This window comes from Sceloporus occidentalis, unplaced genomic scaffold, assembly GCF_023333645.1.
Source record: "Sceloporus occidentalis isolate IW3139 unplaced genomic scaffold, rSceOcc1.0.p SCAF_2, whole genome shotgun sequence".
NCBI lineage: Eukaryota > Metazoa > Chordata > Lepidosauria > Squamata > Phrynosomatidae > Sceloporus > Sceloporus occidentalis.
In genome coordinates, this window is record NW_028316982.1 from 78522306 (window position 1) to 78542340 (window position 20035).

Below are 20035 nucleotides of genomic sequence, written 5' to 3' on the forward strand. Positions count from 1 at the left end.
AACAATCATAACAATAAAACCAGAGAGGCAGTTACTCTAACACACCAACTGTCATAACTGACACTCTCTCCCAGAAGGACCAACTGTCTCACTCTCCCTCAGTGACAGTTGAGAACGACAGTTGACAGTTGCATCAACATTCCAATGATGCAGTTTAAATGCTGACACATATAACTGCCACTAGAGCTGTAAATAATTTGCACAACAGCTCTCCCTAGTGGCCACATCCATGTCATTTTATCAGACCTGTTTACCATGGTCCTGACATTCATGTACCCTCTTTCATTTCCCCCTCCCTTGACTTTTTTTACAGGGTTTGGAAGGTGATACCTGGAGAATGGAGGATGAGTGTCTGCTTCAGATAGGTAATTTGTTCTCACCTGGGAGGGAGGGGTGGCTGCTATGGCGCCTCACTTTGGGGATGTGGCTAGTGCTTCTCAAAGGAATGCTCCCATCCACAGTCCATGGGCTTCCATAGGGATGCCCTTTTGGTCCCTCATGGCCTTTTCCTGCCCTCATTCCAGACTTCTGGAGCCACAGGGGGCCTGCCTTGAGGAGCAGGATACCTCTCAGAGGTTTGGCATAGAGAAGATTCACTCTTTGTCAGTGAGGAAAGAGTCTGGCTGACACCCAGAGATGGTCCATTTATTTAAACACACACACACACACAGAGTGGGACCTTGTTATCCAATGGGGTTTGGTTCCAGGATCCCCATGGATAACAAAATCCATGGATGTTCAAGTCCCATTAAATATAGTGGCAGAGCAAAATGGTGTCTCTTATATAAAATAAAAAATCGAGGTTTGCTATTTGGAATTTATTGAAATTGATTTTGATTGATTGAAATTTTATTTATATACCGCCGTTCCTATGATCATGGCGGTTCACAAACAGAATAAGATACAATACGATACAGGTTATAAATATAATACAATAAAAATCAGAGTTTAAAAATCAAAATTAACAGCTAAAGTCCTTCATAAAAAAAAATCGTATACTACTATATATCATTAAAATCCATCATTAATCAATCAAAATAATAAAACAATATAAAAATACAATAAATAGTATGCAAGAGCAAAACAGTCAGGACATGTGAGGGAAGGCTTGACGAAATAAATGAGTCTTAAGGTTTCTCTTAAATGACTCCAGGGAGGGGGCTAAGCGGAGCTCCTCAGGGAGAGCGTTCCAAGACTGCGGGGCCACCACAGAAAAAGCCCTTTGCGCAGTCGCTGCGTATCTTGTCTTGGGAACACTCAAAAGTTTTTCCCCACGAGATCTGAGAGTGCGGGGCTGATTGTATGGGGAGAGTCGGTCCTTCAAGTACTCTGGGCCCAAGCCATTTAGGGCTTTATAGGTAACAGCCAACACCTAGTATTGTGCCCGGAAGCGAATTGGCAGCCAGTGCAGATCTGCTAGTACAGGTGTTATGTGGCTGGCCCTGGAGCTACCAGTGACCAGTCTGGCAGCCATATTTTGAACCAACTGCAGCTTCCGAGTTTGGTACAAGGGTTGCCTCATGTAGAGCGCATTACAGAAATCGAGTCGAGAGGTTACCAGTGTGTGTACTACTGTTTCAAGGTCCCCCCGGTCCAGGTAGGGACGCAGCTGGCGTATCAGCCGAAGCTGATAACAGATGCTCCTAACTGTCGCATCCACCTGAGGAGTCAGGTGAAGCAAGGAGTCAAGAAGCACCCCCAAACTGAGAACTGAGTCCTTCACAGGGAGCGTGACTCCATTCAGGACTGGTGGACAAACCTCCTTCCCAGGACCAGGAGAACCTATCACAAGTACTTCCGTTTTCTCTGGATTCAGGCTGAGTCTGTTTTCCCTCATCCAGCCCATTACCGACTCCAGACAGGCATTGAGCGGAGAGATGCCATCCTTAGTCACTGCATCAGTCGGAGACATAGAGAAGACTATTTGGGTGTCATCAGCGTATCAATAACATCACGCCCCGTGTCTCCGGATGATCTCTCCCAGTGGCTTCATGTAAATGTTAAATAGCATAGGGGACAAAATCGCTCCCTGAGGGACCCCAGATGTAAGGGCCCTCCTATCGGAGCGACAGTTCCCCAGCTCCACCATCTGGAATCTGCCTGAGAGGTAGGAACGGAACCACTGCAAAGCAGTGCCTCCGATGCCCAACTCCCCCAGGCGATCCAGAAGGATACCATGGTCGATGGTATCGAAGGCCGCAGAGATGTCCAAAAGCACTAACAGGGACACGCTACCCCTGTCCATGCTCAGACGGAGATCATCGACTAAGGCGACCATGGCAGTCTCAACCCCAAAGCCCGTCCGGAAGCCGGTTTGAAATGGGTCCAGATAATCCGTATCTTCCAAGACCCTCTGTAGCTGGGAGGCAACCGCTCTCTCGATCACCTTCCCTAAAAATGGCAGCAGAGATACAGGCCGATAATTGTTTCGAATTAGGGGGTCAAGGGAGGGCTTCTTTAGTAAAGGTTTTACGATGGCCGTTTTGAGATTAGATGGAAAAAGGCCCTCCCTGAAGGATGAATTGATAATACGACGCAACATTTCTGTTGTCGCTGTTCCCCCTTGAACTGCCAGCCATGAAGGACTTTTTTGCAATATTTTCAAGCCGTGTATTCTTGAATCAGTGTATAAAAAGCCTCAGAAAGCAGCTCCCTGGTGCTGTGGCCAAGGCCCTTCTGGTTCTGGAGAGCAGAGGAGGAGGAGGAGGACGCCTGGAAGTGGTAGAGGCATCAGTCAGACAGAGGCCCATCCACCTCTTCCTCCACACGCTTGGATTTCCTCCAGTTTTAGAATACTTTTAGTTGGGGTTTCTAGAAATATTGCCATATCATCAGCAAAAGCCCAAAGGTTGTATCTGTCGTTACGTATTTCTGATGCTGAGATTACTTTCTCATTTTTAATTTTCTTGATCAGAATTTTCATAATCATAACAAAAAGTAAGGGGGGAAAGGGGACATCCCTGACATGTACCCTTAGTTATTCTACAACGTTGGTTTCTTTCTCCATTAATGAGTATTTGTGTATTTTGAAATTTATATATGTTCTGAACTTTATTCAGAAATCTGCCTTTGCTACCACATTCTTCCAGCATTATCTTCATACAATCCTAGTTGATATTGTCAAAAGCTTTTTGAAGTTCAAGCTCTCTTTCTACACACACACACACACACACACACACAGCCGGCCCTCCGAATCAAATGATTTTTTATACACAGATTCAAGCATACATGGCTTGAAAATATTCCAAAAATGTATAAATTACAAATAGCAAACCTTATTTTAATAAGGGACACCATTTTGCTGTACCATTATATTTAATGGGACCTGAGCATCCATGATTTTTATTATCCACTGGGTATCCTGGAATCAATCCTTAGCGGATAACTAAGGCCCACTCTCTCTCCCTCTCTCTGTGTGTGCGTGCGTGTGTGTCTTTTTAAAATAACTAAATAATTAAATAATAATTGGACCCACTCTGAGGGTCAGCCAGACTCTTTCCTTACCAACAAAGAGTGAATCTTCTCCATGTTGGGGAATAAGCCAGAAGTAAAAATGTCCAGATGTGGGGAAGGGTGACAAAGGTAACTATGGGTCACTTGCAGCTTGGTAACCAAGTAATTGGATTCAGCTGGATCAAGACATGTGATGTCACTGCAAGGTCATTGTGTGTTGGAAAGCACTACAAACTGTTGCATAATTACTGTAAAGATGCATAGTCATCTTGCTCGGGGGACAAGAAATAAGGTGACACAGCAGGAAGAGGCTGGACTTAGTGTCCGCATGGCACGAGTGTATATAAGGGACAAGCCTCAGAAGACAGTGTGGGTTGATGGTTGGTTGGTGGTGGATGTATAGTGAAAGTAGCTTTGTATTCTGTAAATATAACAACTGAAGATGAAAGAGCCTCTTCGAAGAGACATCTGTTTCAGTCTGCTTTATCAGCTTCAAGAAGGAACGGAGGAGATTCCTGAACAGCCAAATGACTTTGCTATTTGTTCCAAGGTTTCCAATTCAGCTTTCATTTTAGCTTGCTCTATTTTAAGTTCTTGTTTTCTTTTGGTCTGTTCTATTATGAGTTCCTGCTTCTTTTTGGAAAATTCTGCCTGTTTTGCAGCTGCTGCTGCCTCAGCCTTTGCTTGGAGAGCTATCATCTCCAGCTCTGCTCCTACAGATCTTTGTGAGGAGCCACTACTACAGGAAGTGGTTTTGGAACTCCTGGTCTTGTGGGAATGCCGGAATGAAGTCACTTCTGCAGATGCCAAACTTGGTGCTTTGCTTGTCTGAGGCTTTATTTCTTTTTTTTCAGCCTTTGGGAGAGGTTAACAGTTTTTCCTCTGTTATGATGGCTGTCTTTGGTGACTGTTGAGATTCAGCTTGGTTTTTTTCCCATTGCTGAATTTGGTCATCTAGACTTCGAATAGCTTTGCTGAAGTCTCCTTCTTCAAGCTCTGATTGATCCTTTATTTCTGCCTTCTTGTTTAAGGCTTCTGGAGTATTTATACGGCTTAACAACTGGAAGATGCACTCTAACAGTGCATTCCAGCTTACAAAGTGGTGCATCATATTTTTTTTCAGTTCAAATGTTGCTTCAATGCTTAATGCCTGTCGGCTTGTCTTCATGTCTTCTTGCAAAGCTGACAAGACCTTTTTTCTCTTTTCCTGAAGAGCAGCTAACTCTTCTTCTATATTTTGTTCCATCTTTGCAGTGAGTTTCCTAGTTCTCACTGATTTGGTTTTTGAATCTGCAATTTCAGTTTCAATAAGCTCTTCAGATTCCATGTTCTGCTGTTGCAGTATTAGGACTCTCCTGCAGGGGGCACTCTACAGTCTTCACAATGAGGACTGAGCTAAGGGTGCCTGACTGCTTCCAGGATTTCCCGCCCTTTTTAGCTCTCCTGCAAATGCAGACTGCTTAGGCCTTTTGCATGCAAAGTCTTTGTAATTGCAACAGTTTGCACAGACCTGGGTTGCTTGGAATGCACACAAAGGGTTGCAAACAGCTTTAGTTGCAGTTTGCACAGACCTGGGTTACTTAGCATACACACAAAGGGTTGCAAAGGGCTTTAGTTGCTCTGGCCTTTGCTCTCTAGTCTTCCAACTGTCGGTTAGGAAAACTCCCCTTCTTGGCTGGCTCTGTTAGCAGAGCTTTCTTTATCTGGACCTGGGAAAGAGTTTTCCTTTGACTGGCTCTGTTAGCAGAGCTTTATCAGGACCTGGGAGAGAGATTTCCTTTGACTGTTTTGTCCCAAGAGCAATGCTATGGACTTTGTGTGTAGTAAGGCCTCTGGCTCTCAGGAACACAGCCTGAACAAAAGACTTGTCCACAAATTTCTTAAGTTTTCAAAGGTTTTACTAGTTACAAACACAAATAACATGAAACTGATCTCTTCTCTCTCAATAGTCCTTCCTAAATACCTTGTTCTCTCTTTGGTGGATTCTATCTTTCTTCTTTTGTGGACTTATCTTTTTGTCAAAGGAAAATACTCTCTCCAGGTCGGACTTGGCTGAAATCTTACTACACAACTGAAACTAGCTGGAGAGAGACAGTAAGAGACCCTGGGATTTCCCACAATCCTTGCCTTTCTTAAAGGTGTAGATCTCTATTTCCCCTTCTAAACTAATACATAGAAAAGCTAATATAATCTCAACTAAATATATGTCTCAAGAGCATCAAAGATGCTTTGGAGGCATGACAGGCTCCATGACACATTACTTGGTGGCTATCCTGGCGTGAAACTTTAGCATGAACCTACGCAGGCTGTGCAAATGACTCAAACACTCTATGCCAAACCTCTGAGAGGTATCTTCCTCCTCAGCATAGGCTCCTTGTAGCTCCAGAAGTCTGAAATGAGGGCAGGACAAAGCCATGAAGGACCACAAGGGTATCCTTATGGATGCGGAAGAGAGTAAGTACCCAGCCATTTCTTCAGGGTAAGGCATTACAGCAGCCATCCTTCGCTTTTGTTGTTGTAAACTGTCCTCAGAGTACCTGGCCAAAGTGGACCGAGGGTGAAGTTCCTTATTCTCCTCTCTACGGATGGCATCATCCATGGCACAGTCTTCTGTATCCTGAAAATTAGTTGCACTGGGAGGAGAGAAGAGAAAGCCATCAAGACACTCTTTTCACATATATACAAATATATATATATAGTTGGCCCTCCTTATCCATGGATTTTTTTAAACACGGATTCAAGCATACATGGCTTGAAAATATTCCAAAAAAGTATAAATTCCAAATAGCAAATTTTGATTTTCCATTTTATATAAGGGAAACCATTTTGCTCTGTAATTATATTTAATGGGACTTGAGCATCAATGGTTTTTGTTATCCACGAGGGAGCCTGGAACCAAGCCCCAGCAGATAACAAGGTCCCACTCTCTTTCTGTGTGTGTATCTTTTAATAAATAAATAAATAAATAAATAATAGGGTCCTATTATGGGGGTCAGCCAAACTCTTTCCTTACCGACAAAGAGCAAACCTTCTCCATGCCAAACCTCTGAGAGGTGCTCCTCCTCAGCGCAGCCCCCCTGTAGCCCTGGTGGTGCGGTGGTTAAATGCCTGTACTGCAGCCACACACTCACAATCCATAAGGTTGCGAGTTCAATACCAGGAAAAGGGCTGAAGCTCCACTCAGACTTGCATCCTTCTGAGGTCACTAAAATGAGTACCCAGATTGTTGCAGGCAATTAGCTTACACTTTGTAAACCACTAAGGGAGTGATAAAGTACACTGATAAGTGGTATAGAAATGTATATGTTATTGCTACTGCTATTGGAATAAGGGCAGGAAAAGGCCATAAGGGACCACAAGGGCATCCCTATGGAAGCCCATGGACTGTGGATGGAAGCGCTCCTTCCAGAAGCACCTAGCCAGATCCTCAACATGAGGTGCCATAGCAGCCATCCCTCCCTCCCAGGTGAGAACAAATTACCTGCCTGAGAATTCTAAATACCCCTCCTTAAAACTGCCAATACCAGAATGCAACAGGAGGCAGCTAGAGCAGTCAAAGTGGAATAGTAGCACTTTAAGTGTGATAAACATCGTTGTGGTAGGTTAATCTTAGGGTCACTGTAAGTCAGAAATGGCTTAAAGGTAAACAACACACAATGTATCAGGTGTTGCCTATGACCACAAAACGAATTGTGGTCACAAGTAACACCTGCTGAAACTCCCTCTTCTCCACAACCATTAAAGGCATACGAGCCCACTGTGGCTGCATCCACACTGGAGAAATAACTCGATATGGCACTGCTTTTAACTGTTTTCTGGCTCAAGGCTATGGAATTCTGGGAGTTGGAGTTTGCTCCAACTCCCAGAATTCCATAGCCTTGAGCCAGAAAACAGTTAAAAGCAGTGCCAAACCGGGTTATTTTGGATGTTGCCTGTGTTTCACAGGATGCCCCAAGGGGAATGAGGTGGAGGAATATAATGCAGTTTGATACTGCCTTTAACTGGGATTTGAAGTTCTGTGAGGCACCAGCACTCTTTGGGCAGAGAAGGCTACATAGACTATGTTAACACTACATATCCCAAGGTTTCAAAGGAAGAAATCACAGCACTCAAAGAGGTGCCAAACTGTCAGTGGTTCCCAAGCTGTGCTCTTTAAGAAAGTTTTGGACTTCAGCTCCCAGAATCCCATGCCATTGGCCAACATGGCTGAGGCATCTGGGAGATGAAGTCCAAAATTCTCTTAAAGGGCACAGTTTAGTAACCATTGCCAAGACCCTCACATAATTCTCTGGAATGCAAATCTCGCCACGGGCGGGATTTCCCAAGCTATCGCGATACTTGGCCTGGCGAAAGAAATGGCGGTTTCGGCTTCGAAAGCAGCAGAGAGACTGCGCGAGGAGGAGGGCGTTCTAGCCATGCTCACTCGTTGGCTCCTAGTCCTCTCAGGCCAGTAGGAGGGAGGGGGAGGGGCAGAATGGCGGGTGAGCTTTTACCTGAGGCGGCGCGAAGGCGAAGGAGGGGGGTTTATGGTCACCCGGAAGCTTGAGAAGGCGCCGGCCGGGAGCAGCGGGTGAGGGTTCCCGGGCGAGAGACACGGATTCCGGAGCTCCAGCAGAAGCGGGTGGGTGAGCTCCTGGGGCTCTGAGGGGCCATGGATGGCGGGAGGCTCATTGAGGGGCCATTGCCTCGGTCTCTTGGCAGCCCAGTGAGGAGATCACACAGTTGGCCCTCTCCATCCACGGATTCATTTCCCCTACGGACCCAGACATCCACGGCTTGAAAATAGTATGTATGTGTATGTATGTATATATGTATGTGTGTATATATATATATATATATATATATATATATACACATACAGAGAGAGAGAGAGTATATATACTCTCTCTCTCTCTCTCTCTATATATATATATATATATACACACGCTCTCTCTGTGTGTGTATATAAATATATATATACACTATATATATATATATATATATATACACACTCATATATATATATATATATATATATCAGATGGTCTAGAGCAGGGGCTCCTAACCTGTATATACATACATATATGTGTGTGTGTGTATACATACTGCGCTACTGAATAACAAACATGTCAGTGACTTGTCTTCTAGAGCTACAGATGGAGTATCAGGAAATCGGACATCCTCCAGAACTGTCCAGATGGGTGGCTGAGACAGTGGCACCTTTGCTTTCTTGGTTCATTGTACACAAATTTTGTTTTATGCACAAAATTATTACAAATATTTATAAAATTATCTTAACGCGTAAGGCGGCATATATGAAGCGTAAATGAGTGTTGTGTTCAGACCTGGGTCCTATCTTCAGGATATCACGTTATATGCAAATATTCCAGAATCTGAAAATATTTCTGGTCCCAAGCGTATCACTCGGTTTGTATGTAGCTATGTCTGAAAGAACATTGCTTCCTTAAAAACAAGATCAGATTTTACCTTCTTGCAAAGGGAATGTAAACAGACTATTGGGGGACAAGGTGAACTTGGAAAGTTGGCAACAGCAGTGTTTATTCTGTGGACAATACTTACAAATAAGGCATCTCAACCTTTGTGAATACAGCCAATGAACCTGGAGTACGCTTAATAGTTAAAACCTGGAGAGGGTTGAATATTTGTGCACTTATTGTTTAATTCTTGGTGTTGTAATAACTAACCCTTTCTTTGCTTCTTCCCCCATGTTTTTGTCCTAGCTCTTGTAAATCTGTCCAGCAATACAGTCCTGGATTTCTCTGTTGCCTTCTGTGGGTTACTGTCATTTCTGCAATTCTAACAAGAAAAAAAAAGTCACTGGATACTGTCAGGAAACCTGGTATCCAGACAAAGTGCATTACTACGCTGTCTCATCAAAAAGAAGAGAGTATCCCTATTTCTAAATGTATACACACAGTCTTAGTGGACAGTGTGCGCTGAGTACATACAGAACTTGATGCTGTCGTTTCCTTGGTATCACAGAAGTGGGTGCTCCATGGGAGTGCAAGGCCCATGGCACAACAGCTGCAGAAAGGTAGAAATCATCGGATGGGACTGTGTCTGCTTTGTGGTTTACCAGCAGCAGGTAAAACAACAACAGGGCAGGTGCTGAACCAATTGCTAAGGAAGCACAAAGGATGGCAGTGTGTTGTTCTTACTTACGACGATCTCATTCCTATGGAGGCATTCAGCCAAACAGAGGCAAGTTTGGGACAGGAGGAACAGCAATCTTTGGTTAGTAGCTTCCTTCTACTTCTATTGCTCAATATGTTAATGCCAGTCTCATCAGTAAGGGAAAGATCTGCATCTTACCACTGTTTTTTTTCAGTGCAAATACAGTAACTTGCAGAGAATGGTAGCAGTATTGTTCTCACACCAGTAAGCTTTATGTCTCAGTATTAGAGTCATTGTCATTTTCAGTTTTGAGTCCTTCCAGTTGAATTCAGGTTTAATCAGTTGTTGAATAAATAATATAATAATAATAATAATAATAATAATAATAATTATTATTATTATTATTATCACTATTATTTATAGCCCGCCTCCCTGGAGGATCGGGGCGGGTTACAATCAAAATAAAACATTATAGAATAATAACACAATCCCTAACCCATAATTTAAAATACAACAACATAAAAAGTCAATTATTAAAATCACAATAAAAATTACAATAGAATGAATCCCCATTACACTGAAGCAATTTTAGGGAGAGTCAAGGAGGCATAGTTGTGGGACAGTGGAGAGAGCCCATGTATCAGTCTGGGAATGCCTGCCGGAAGAAATCTGTCTTAATGGCCTTTTTAAAGGCCTCAAGAGATGTTAAGTTATGATCTCCTCTGGTAGGTCATTCCAAAGTTTAAGAGCGGCTAATGAAAAGGTCCTCTGGGTAACCAACAGTAAGCCTGGTCTTCTTTGGTTGTAGTAAGTTTGTCACAGAGGACCTGAGAGTGCGGGGTGGATTGTATGGATTGTATTTATTGAATAAATACCTTATTCAATAAAGAATAAATACCTTTTCCCCCCGTGTGGTTGGGCAGGCGGCATGAATCCGGCTTCTGGGCAGCGTCAGAGTGGGCGGTGTGTAAACACCATGCTCTGAAGCCACCCAAAGCGTGGGGGCAGTCTGTTTTGCCCCTTGGTTTTAGCCTCCTAGCTGAAAACTTATTTGATACCTTTTTCTTCTAGAAAATTGATCTTAATGTTTATGCCATTACCAGCAAGGTTTTAGAATTTATTGTATTTTAGCATGGTATTAATTGGTGTGGGGTCCTTTGGGCTGAAAAGTGAAATATAAATGAACTACTGATAAAAGGTTTTGCGACATAGAGGTGGCATCTGCTGGTGCTGTGGTTAGGAGAGAAATATTAACCGCGTGTCTAGGGATGATAAAAAATTATGGGTTAAACATATGTTAACTATTTAGGCATCACAAAATTCTGGGTGTTTTTTTTCCCCCTTAGAAGTCTGACCTTGTGATATTCATGCGTACGATCACTGAATTTGGGCATGAATTTAAGACGGATAGCTCTGTGCCAAAAATAAACTACTACTGTTCTGTTTTGTAGCATTCTGCAAGGTGAATAGCACCATATTTCTGGTCAACTGGAGATTCCCAGCAAAATATAAGGGAAAAAAGTTTTGATTAGAGTGGGCTGAACATTGGGAAATAGATAAATAGGTGGTGTTCAGAAAGAATGGCAAATGATTTAAAAATGTGCAAAAGAAAAACGCTGCCCATTTTACACTGAAGCAAAAAACCAAAATCTTCACTGTTGATCCTGTTCTCAGACTGCAGTCAAAACCTTGTAATCTGACTGTGAATTATTTTCCTTTTATTTCATAGATGGGTAGTTGGAGATCCTACCGCCGTGAATTATTGCTGTGCCTTGAACACTTTTTCCAGGCTCTTACTAAAAAAAGTCATTATTCTCCTCCTCAAAATGTAGCTGAAACAACATGGAAAAGCTTTGTCTGCTGTTTGAAAGAGCAAGGATTAATATCTGCAGGAAGAGAAGACTCTGCATCTTGTCAATATTTAATAGATTTCACCTCTCCTGGCCCAATATATTTTATCTTAGATGACAATTTTTATTATAGGAGCATGAGATATGAAGTATACCAGTTAGCTCGCCAGTGTAAGTTTGATTTTATATTTGGCAGCTCAGTCTTATGACTCAGCAGAACAAATGATGACTTGAGGGTTTACAAATAAAAAAGGATCTTTGTTTTGGCAAGTAGGCAGAATTATTTGGTTTTATCTCTTGGTTGCCCTGATGCAAGTTTATAATAGAAACCTGTACCTGAAGAGGGATATGAATCATTAAATTATACCTCCTTGAGTTTTGAATTGGATGTCAGTATACTGATAACACCTAGGTCTGTCAGTCCTTTACATTGGATTCTTGTGAGGCAGTGGAAACACTGGAAATTCTTAAAGGATTACTTCCTTCCTAAAATATCAGGTTTATTACATTGAAGTGCTTGTTAGTCCAGTTTTGTCTGTAGAAGCACAAGTGGTCTGTCTGGTATAAAAAGCCTTTTACCAACCCTGCTAAAGAGGTCTAGCCTGGACACAGTAATCCATGCTATGGTAATCTAGATATATATACCTTTTGAATGAAATTTAGAAAATAACTTCTAATTTGGACCAGATACTGGGCTTATGTCTCACCAGTACTTACTTGTGCTGGCTCATGGATTTTCCATGTAAAATCCAAAGTTGTAGTTGTTAATCATAAAGCACTAGACCAGAGGTGTGGGAACTCCTAGCAGCGTTGGCCAGTAAAGCTAGTAGTGAGGAAGGTGACTGGCACTGTCTGCCCTAGTTTCCCTTTTTCCTCATTATCAGTTTTCCTTGGCAGTTGGCTTTTTATTTTCCCAGACTTTTTGAACAGTTTTCCTTCTTCTTGATATTCAGTACTTTATACTGTTCCTATTTATTATGTATGTTTAGTATGCCCTTTATGCTGTATAGAGCATTCTGAGATCATTCTTTTTGAAGGATGACATATCAGTTTTTTTAAAAAATATCATAAAGAATAGAAGTATGCTAAAAGAAATTATTTCAGATTGACTCCAAATAGCTAAGCAGATGTTCCCCTATAATTATATTTAACAGATACCAAATCTTTTAGTTATATAACTTTTCTCCATGGTACTGCAGATGGATTTAATATATGAAAAGTTTCTGTCTGTTATGAAACAATGGCATTTTAAAATGGCTTATACACAAATGTTTTAATTTTTTTTAAAGATATGCTTGGCTTCTGCCAGTTATTTCTAGACTGTCAAGTTGGGGTTTGTTTGGAGAGAAACCGCCTGCGGAAACAACCATTACCTGAAGAAACCATATGTGCAATGGCACGGAAAATAGAATTCCCAAATCCAGAGAAATACGCATGGGAGCATGGCAGCCTTATTCTAAGGAGTGCAGGATATTCATTGGAAGATAAGTATGTAATCACTAGCAGTCAATTATTTATATTTATTAATGATTTTGTGTAGCAGAACTGATGTAGAACTTCAGATTTGTAAAGTACGTTTCCTGTCGTTATCTGCCTCTTAATAGCACAGGACATCTCTGCTGGGCAGCACTTCCCTGGCCCCTCAGTTGTGTTTTGCCCCCACGTCATAAGCTGCAAATCGCTCTTTGTGCCTTGTGCTTTGCTGAGTGTTGGGGACAGCATGTATCCCTGAAATTACTCCTAACACATAGTGACTGCTTTATCTTATATGGGGGAGGGCAAGGGTTAAACATAGGAAATAAAATCAATTTGAAAAAAGGAATTTGAGGTATATATAGCAACTTCTCTCACATATATACAACCTGAAACAAACCATGTGAGAATTGTTTAACACCTTTATGGGGATGGGTGCAGGAAAGATATCTTAATAAAAACAAAACCTTTTGGTTATATTTTGAAACATGATCACTACATTCAGTGGCCACTGTTCTATTTTCTAGGGCCTTGAGTATAACCATGCTCTCTAGGTGGAATCCTAACCAATAGACCCATCCTTTGGCAAGTGGTTCAATCCTTGAATGTTTTCCCTGTTTTTTTTTTTTTTTTTTTTTAATATTCAGTCTTCAGACACTTGATTTGCTATCTGCTGCTTTGGAAAATCCCGTCAAACCCTTGGAAGAGAATACAGAACTGAAGGTAAATAAATAAAGTCTCTACCATGAATACATTTGATAGTGCTAAATTGCACAGGGGGCACTAAGGTTATCTTGAGGATGGATTCTTGTCACTAGAGATTGTCACACACTGTAATTTTGACAGTTACCTGTTCTGTGTTATATTCTGAAAAGCAGAATGTTTTCTACACAGAAGTCTTTGGCTCACTTGAAGTATTCATTTTCTGCTTCCAAATTAAACTGTTACAGTAAAGTCAGTTTCTACATCTTAAATTGCCAATACAATTTGATTCCATTGTCCAAAAGGAAAGGCAAAGAGTGAGTGCAACTATTCCATAGTGTAGAAAATCCCACCTGGTAGTTGTTGTTTTTGTTTTTTGGTGGCTGTTTAACATACATACAAACATAATGGGGTTTGCTGCCTGGGAGAGAAAAAAAATCAAGCTGGTTTCTGGGAATAAATAAAATGCATAAATTTTGTAACTAAAGCATGGCATTTTGTTGCTCTTACCTAGGAGATGGATCGAGCTATTTGTGCAACCAGTGTTCTTCATCAGGCTGACCAGGTTGTCAGGCGAATAGTGTCTCAAACAATGAAGAATGCTAAAGGTAGGCTCAGCAAGGTTTAGTTGATGTGTGTATGTTGCTTTCAGGAGTTGGCATTTCTAGCGTTAGCTTTAAATGGATCTACATTTCCACCATGTACATATTGCTGCAAACATCCTTGGTGGTACCTGATACAGGTACTGATTTGGGATGTAATTTACAGAAATTTAAGACCCGGACAATATAAATAATGTGTTTATAAAGAATAAAATATAAAGCAGATAGCTTTTTGTATTATGGAACGTGTGTGTGTGTGTGTCACTGAGATCATAGTTAAGGGCATAAATCCAACCCAACTATTAACAATGATGAGGTAATGAGAGAAAAGTGAATTGACCTAGAATGAACCCAAGACTGGTGCCACATTAGAGTATATTGGTTGAGGTAAGCTGAAGAAAGCCAACAACCAAGTGCAGCAGCATGTTACATCATATGCAAGATCTTTGCTCTGGTTGGAAAAGACTGATGATTACATAAATGGGGTACAAGTGACTGCCACTTATCTGATTGAATGAGATCTGTTGACTGAATGAACAGGGAAATATATAAAGTAAGCTGAGAAGAAATAAAGCCAGACTGACCAGTCATCAGACTCTGCTGTAAATGAGGTTTTATGCAACCTCAAAGGATATGCTGTTTCTAACTCATAAAGATAGACCATGCTGTTCAGAAAGAATCTCTGCTCTCAACTTGTTGTGTGCCTTCAAGTCATTTCTGACTTATGGTGACCCTAAGGCAAACTTATCACAAGGTTTTCTCTTCAAGATTTGTTCAGAAGGTTTTACTTTCCTCTGAGGCTGAGAGTGTGACTTGTCCAAGATTAGCAAGTAGGTTTCCATGGCTGAGCAGGGATTCAATGCAATGAAAGTAATGTCTTAAGACACTGAAATGTATACGGTTGTACATCTAAGACTGCATGCAATAAATAGCCAGAAAGACTATGAATGCCTGCTCATTCTCCCATATAAATATTGTAATACTTAAAAATGGTTAAGTGGATTGCCAATGCTAACTCCACCTGTTTTCCCTCAGTCTAAACTAAGAGATAAGAGATTCTCTCTCTAGCAGATGAAAAACTACAAGGTGCTTAAATTTTGGTTACTACCTTGGTTCTCTTTGAATCATTTCCTCTCATTTAGAATACAGAATTTAACCCACAGAACTTTGTTTCTTGATTCTTCAGATAATAATCTTGCTTCGTGTGAGATGAAGAGCTTGGCAGAGGAACTAAACCGGCTGAAGGTGGAATTCTTGGAAGACTTAAGACACAAATCTAATGAAAAAAATCAATGTTGTGTACAAAATAATACATTCAGTATGAATATAACATCTTCATTCAGCCAAGGGGCAGATGACATTATTAAGAAGTATTTAAATAAATTGTAGTTTTTCCCTCTTTCTTTCTTTTTTGCTTATAAAAGGTATGACATATTGGATGAACAAGAACATTAAGAGTGAAATATCATGACATGGTTTTGTTGTATACAGCCTAATTCCCCTCAGAAAGTTTAAGCCCATGTTCTTTTGGATAGTGTTTAAATTTGTCCCATCAAAGGATACTGTGTAACTTGGATCTGGCATTTTCTATGCTAGTTAAAAGAGTCTCATTCCTAGTTAAGCTCATATTGCAGGGAAAAGGAGTCCAGGTCCCTATTCTTTCTCAGCCTCAGTATGGCTGAAAAAACCTTTTACCAAAGTACATGGGAGCAATTTTATTTCTTACCTGCTATCTGAAATATATATGAACCTAGAGGCCTTGTGAAACTTCATGAAGTGGTTCATAAAAAGATCATAAGGACTGCATTTTTGTTTGCTCCTGTACAAATGTATAAATATCCAGCTTCCACAGCAAGACATGGACCAAGATTATTGCACATAAGAGGTTAAAACTCACTGCATTAAGGATAGAGCTTCCCATTCCTATGTAAAGGGAGGGTTGAAACATCTTTATAATGAGGTAGTCAAATGTATAGTTACAGGAAGCACATGGCTACCATTTTAGAACAGCTTCATGGTTTGTTTTCAGGTACAATTTATTTGTGGTAAACCAAAATCATAAATTTTATAGGTTAAGGTAGCTGAAATACCATCCTTGTGGTAGCCCCTCCTAGCTTTTGCCACTCTTTGAGGAACATTCAGTAGGTGTAAGAGGACCTTCTCCATGGCTGCAGAATCTACATTGAATAAGATTGTTCTTTTTTTCTCCTGCCTGCCAGTTAGCCAAGATTTCTGTTCAGGCAGGCCTTTGGAAATTAAATGGTTGCTATAAACACAGGTCTTAGGTGGATGTTTTCCTTGCATTTTAATGAATCTGCTTAACATTTCAGTAATTAGTTTTGTTTTAACTTGTTAGGCCGTTGGAGTGCCATTTTTGGACAGGAAAGCAGGTAACTATAACAACATTGCCATAATAGCCGATGTGGAATTATCCTAGCTGCTTATTGCCTGCTGTTAACAGAAAACAAAGTTTCTACAATTCAACAGAGATGTTAATAGCACTGCAATCTATTTTTGTATTCAGCATGTATTAAACACAAAAGGAAGTTGAAACAGAACTTTTTCTACAACAGCTGTACCTGGTCACTTTGGGTCTCTGAGGGTGTATAAATATGTATTTCTCATTAACTGCCTTGAGCCAACCTCAACCCATGGCAACCCTATGAAATCCATGGAGGTTTCTTAGACAAGGAATAGGCAGAGGTGAACTGGCCAGTTCCGTCTTCTGAAATATAGCTTACAGCACTATGGTATTTGTTGGTGGTATCCCATCCATGTACTAATCATGCCTGACTCTGCTTGGCTTCTACAATCAGATGGGATCCAGGTATACCATTGATTAAAAGGAGACATGTCTCCCAGGGGTGTCTAGGGCTAGGAGGAGATTATATTATTTTCTTTCTAGGAGGAGATTATATTATTCTTTCCCAGAGTCCTGTTTTCATTTTAGCCATCCAATTCTTTACAATGGAACAGATAACATTCTTCCACTAGCCTGGAAGAAGGAAGAGCCCTCCCTCCAATCCATCTGCCTTGGTCCAGGCCTCAGAGGGAGAGAAGAACCACTGGACCTCATCCCCTTTCCCTCCACCATTCCCTTCTCCTTTTGTTTCGTGTCTTTTAGATTGTAAGCCTAAGGGCAGGGAACTGTCTGATTAAAAACAATAATTGTAAGCCACCCTGAGAGCCATTAGGGCTGAAGGGCAGGATATAAATACCTAAATAAATAAATAAATAAATAACATAGGTTTTAGAAGCACATATGGGTACTCTGTGAAAAATGCTTCAAGGAGGAAGGAACTTCACAGAAAAAACTTCCTGATTTAAAATTTTGGTTTAAATAAATAAATGGGCATAAGTGCTTTGAGTTGCATTCTATTGTGACAAAATAGAAAGGTTTTATTAGAACTGTTGTGTTAAAGAATGAACATGTGGTACAAACAACCTGCTGAAGTGAAAACCATGTCCTTAAAGGCATGGCCTTTGTTCTCATATTGCTATCAAAAGCTTAGTTTTGGCTGTCTCCTTCCCATTGCTTTTGTTAGTTGCTTCTGTGTGGAAAAAAAATGAAACTTCTCATAATCCTGTGATATATTGATGCATGTATAAAGTACATGCCATTGGTCACCCCATGAATTTTGTACTGTTCTTAAGTAAATTTGTCATTGCTATCTTCTAAATATAGCCTGTAGCACCTCATATTCCCAGGTGAGCTTCTCTTCCAGGAACTAACCAGGACTGATCTGCTTACCTTCTGAGATCAGATAGGATCTGATGCCTTCAAGGCATTTAGGCTAATTATATAACTGTAGCATAGTCCTTTAAAATGTTAATGTGACACAGTAAGGCAGTTATTTTTGCTGCTATAATCATCCGGAGAGCTCAGAAATAAATAGTGGGCAAAAGCTACAGTGTTAACAACATTCTGTACCACATAAATAAAGGTTAATAATAATAATCAGACAATTTAACTCAAACAGCTGGAAACATTAAGTAATGAGTAATTTTAATGCGCTCTACATGGGGCTACCCTTGTGCCTAGTTTGAAAACTGCAATTGGTACAGAATATGGTGGTCAGGTTTATCATTGGATCATCTAGAAGCGATCATATAACACCAATATTAAAGTCACTCCAATGGCTACCTATTAGTTTTCGGGCACAGTACAAAGTGTTGGTTATCACCTTTAAAGCTCTACATGGCTTGGGCCCAACTTATTTAAAAGATCGCCTACTTACATACAATCTGCCCCGTGCTCTCAGGTACTCTGGGAGAAATTGCAGCCCATAAAGACCAAATTGACTGTGACCTCCCAGAGGGCTTTTTCTGCAACTGCTCCCAGCCTGTGGAATGGCCTGCCAGATGATATCCGTCAAATTGTCAATCTAGGTAACTTCAAGAAAGCTGTTAAGACAGAGCTCTTCCAGCAGGCCTTCTCAGAATAAAATACTCGGCTATGTAGCGACCCCCACATATATCTGATGACTCTGCCTACCGCTATTGTTTTAATTGTTCATGTAATTTTAACAAACTGTTTAATTCCTTTTGGGGGGGGATATTTTGTATACTGTATATGGTGTATTCTTTTAATATTGTGAGCCGCTTTGATTGTTTTTACAACAAGTGGGATAGAAATAAAAGTTTTATTTATTTATTATTGATCTTGCACCTAACCTGAAAACCTGTGACTGAAGGTAATGGCAAACCCACTCTGAAGAAACTTGCCAAGAAAACCCAGTGATAGGTTTGCCTTAGGTTCACCATAAGTCAAAAACAGCAGTTTTACTGATCTTGCACCTAACCTGAAAACCTGTGATTGTCGCCTGTATTTTTATGACAAAGAAGTCTAGCAAGTAACTGAAGTAATGATAATCTACATTTTCCTCTGAAAAGTTAATTAACAATTAAACCACAGTAGATTGCTGTAATGTGCTCTACATGGGGTTTCCTTTAATGTGAACACGGTTAGATGGTTGACCAGAACGTTGCATGGAAACAGTTTAACACCAGACTCAAAAGCAGGACTGCCTGCCAATATGCTTCTGGTTTGAATTCAATGTTGAGTTATATTCAACACCTTAAGTGGTTTGGGACTTCAATATTTGAGACTTTTTCCAGTATACACCCTCAGTCCCACCAGTGGGGGAAGATAACAAATTTGCTGTGGTATAACAGGCAACTTGAAGGTACACACACACACAGGCTATTTTAATCATTTATCATAAGGATAAGCATAAGGGTAGAATTTTGTATCCTGTTCAGTGCAAAATGGTTTCCCTAAATTGTGCCTTGTTAAAAAGAGGATCTTATAAATAATCTCTAGTGCTGACTTGTTGTATTGGTAGGGGTATACCTTCATTTCTGACTTACAGCGTCCCTATAATAGGATTTTCTTGGCAAGATTTATTCAGATGTTTGTCATTGCTTTACTCTGAGGCTGAGAGAATGAATTTTCCAAGATCACCCAGTGGGTTTCTTCGGCCAAGCGGGGATTTGAACCCTGGTCTCAAGAGTTATAGTCCATCCGTAAAACTGTTATGCTGTGCCAAATTCTAACCTTAATTTTCCCTGTAAAATCAGAAAATGATTTTTATACTTACTATGGTGTATTTACATCTAATTTGCATTTCTTGGCATTCTTGATTCCTGCAACATACAATTGTGTCTAGCTTTATGCATTTGTTCCTGTTCTTATTTGGATTAGATGTGTGTGTTTTTTGCAGTGCATTTGCTTACTAGCCCTTTGGCAGAGAGCTCCATAGACTAATAGTTATTAGGTTTGCCACAAAATAACTGTGAACCTCTAAAAGGTGTTACCACATGTAGTAATCTGGATATGTA

The 20035-nt window shown here is 40.6% G+C and overlaps 1 protein-coding gene across 6 annotated transcripts; it reads left to right on the forward strand.

The window, feature by feature from the left end:
• The first annotated feature begins 318 nt into the window (after positions 1 to 318).
• On the forward strand, positions 319 to 15593 carry PSTK (phosphoseryl-tRNA kinase). Of its 6 annotated transcripts, none has more exons than XM_089510092.1 (7): positions 319 to 365; positions 9174 to 9687; positions 11297 to 11588; positions 12707 to 12905; positions 13538 to 13613; positions 14107 to 14200; positions 15381 to 15593. In XM_089510092.1, the coding sequence occupies exons 2-7, from the start codon at positions 9466 to 9468 to the stop codon at positions 15581 to 15583; spliced, it is 1086 nt and encodes a 361-aa protein (XP_089366218.1). In that variant the 5' UTR covers positions 319 to 365; positions 9174 to 9465; the 3' UTR covers positions 15584 to 15593. The 6 variants fall into 6 exon arrangements, with proteins under 6 accessions (XP_089366218.1, XP_089366217.1, XP_089366216.1 ...); XM_089510091.1 differs by lacking the exon at positions 319 to 365 and adding an exon at positions 7882 to 7934; XM_089510090.1 differs by lacking the exon at positions 319 to 365 and adding an exon at positions 7905 to 8074.
• Positions 15594 to 20035: the final 4442 nt, after the last annotated feature.

Excerpts from the sequence above, each read along its gene's own strand:
- PSTK (XM_089510092.1), top strand. The coding sequence starts at position 9,466 with ATGGCACAACAGCTGCAGAAAGGTAGAAATCATCGGATGGGACTGTGT. Across the intron at positions 11,589-12,706 it reads ATACCAGTTAGCTCGCCAGT|ATATGCTTGGCTTCTGCCAG; the intron begins GTAAGTTTGATT and ends TTTTTTTTAAAG. Across the intron at positions 14,201-15,380 it reads AACAATGAAGAATGCTAAAG|ATAATAATCTTGCTTCGTGT; the intron begins GTAGGCTCAGCA and ends TTGATTCTTCAG.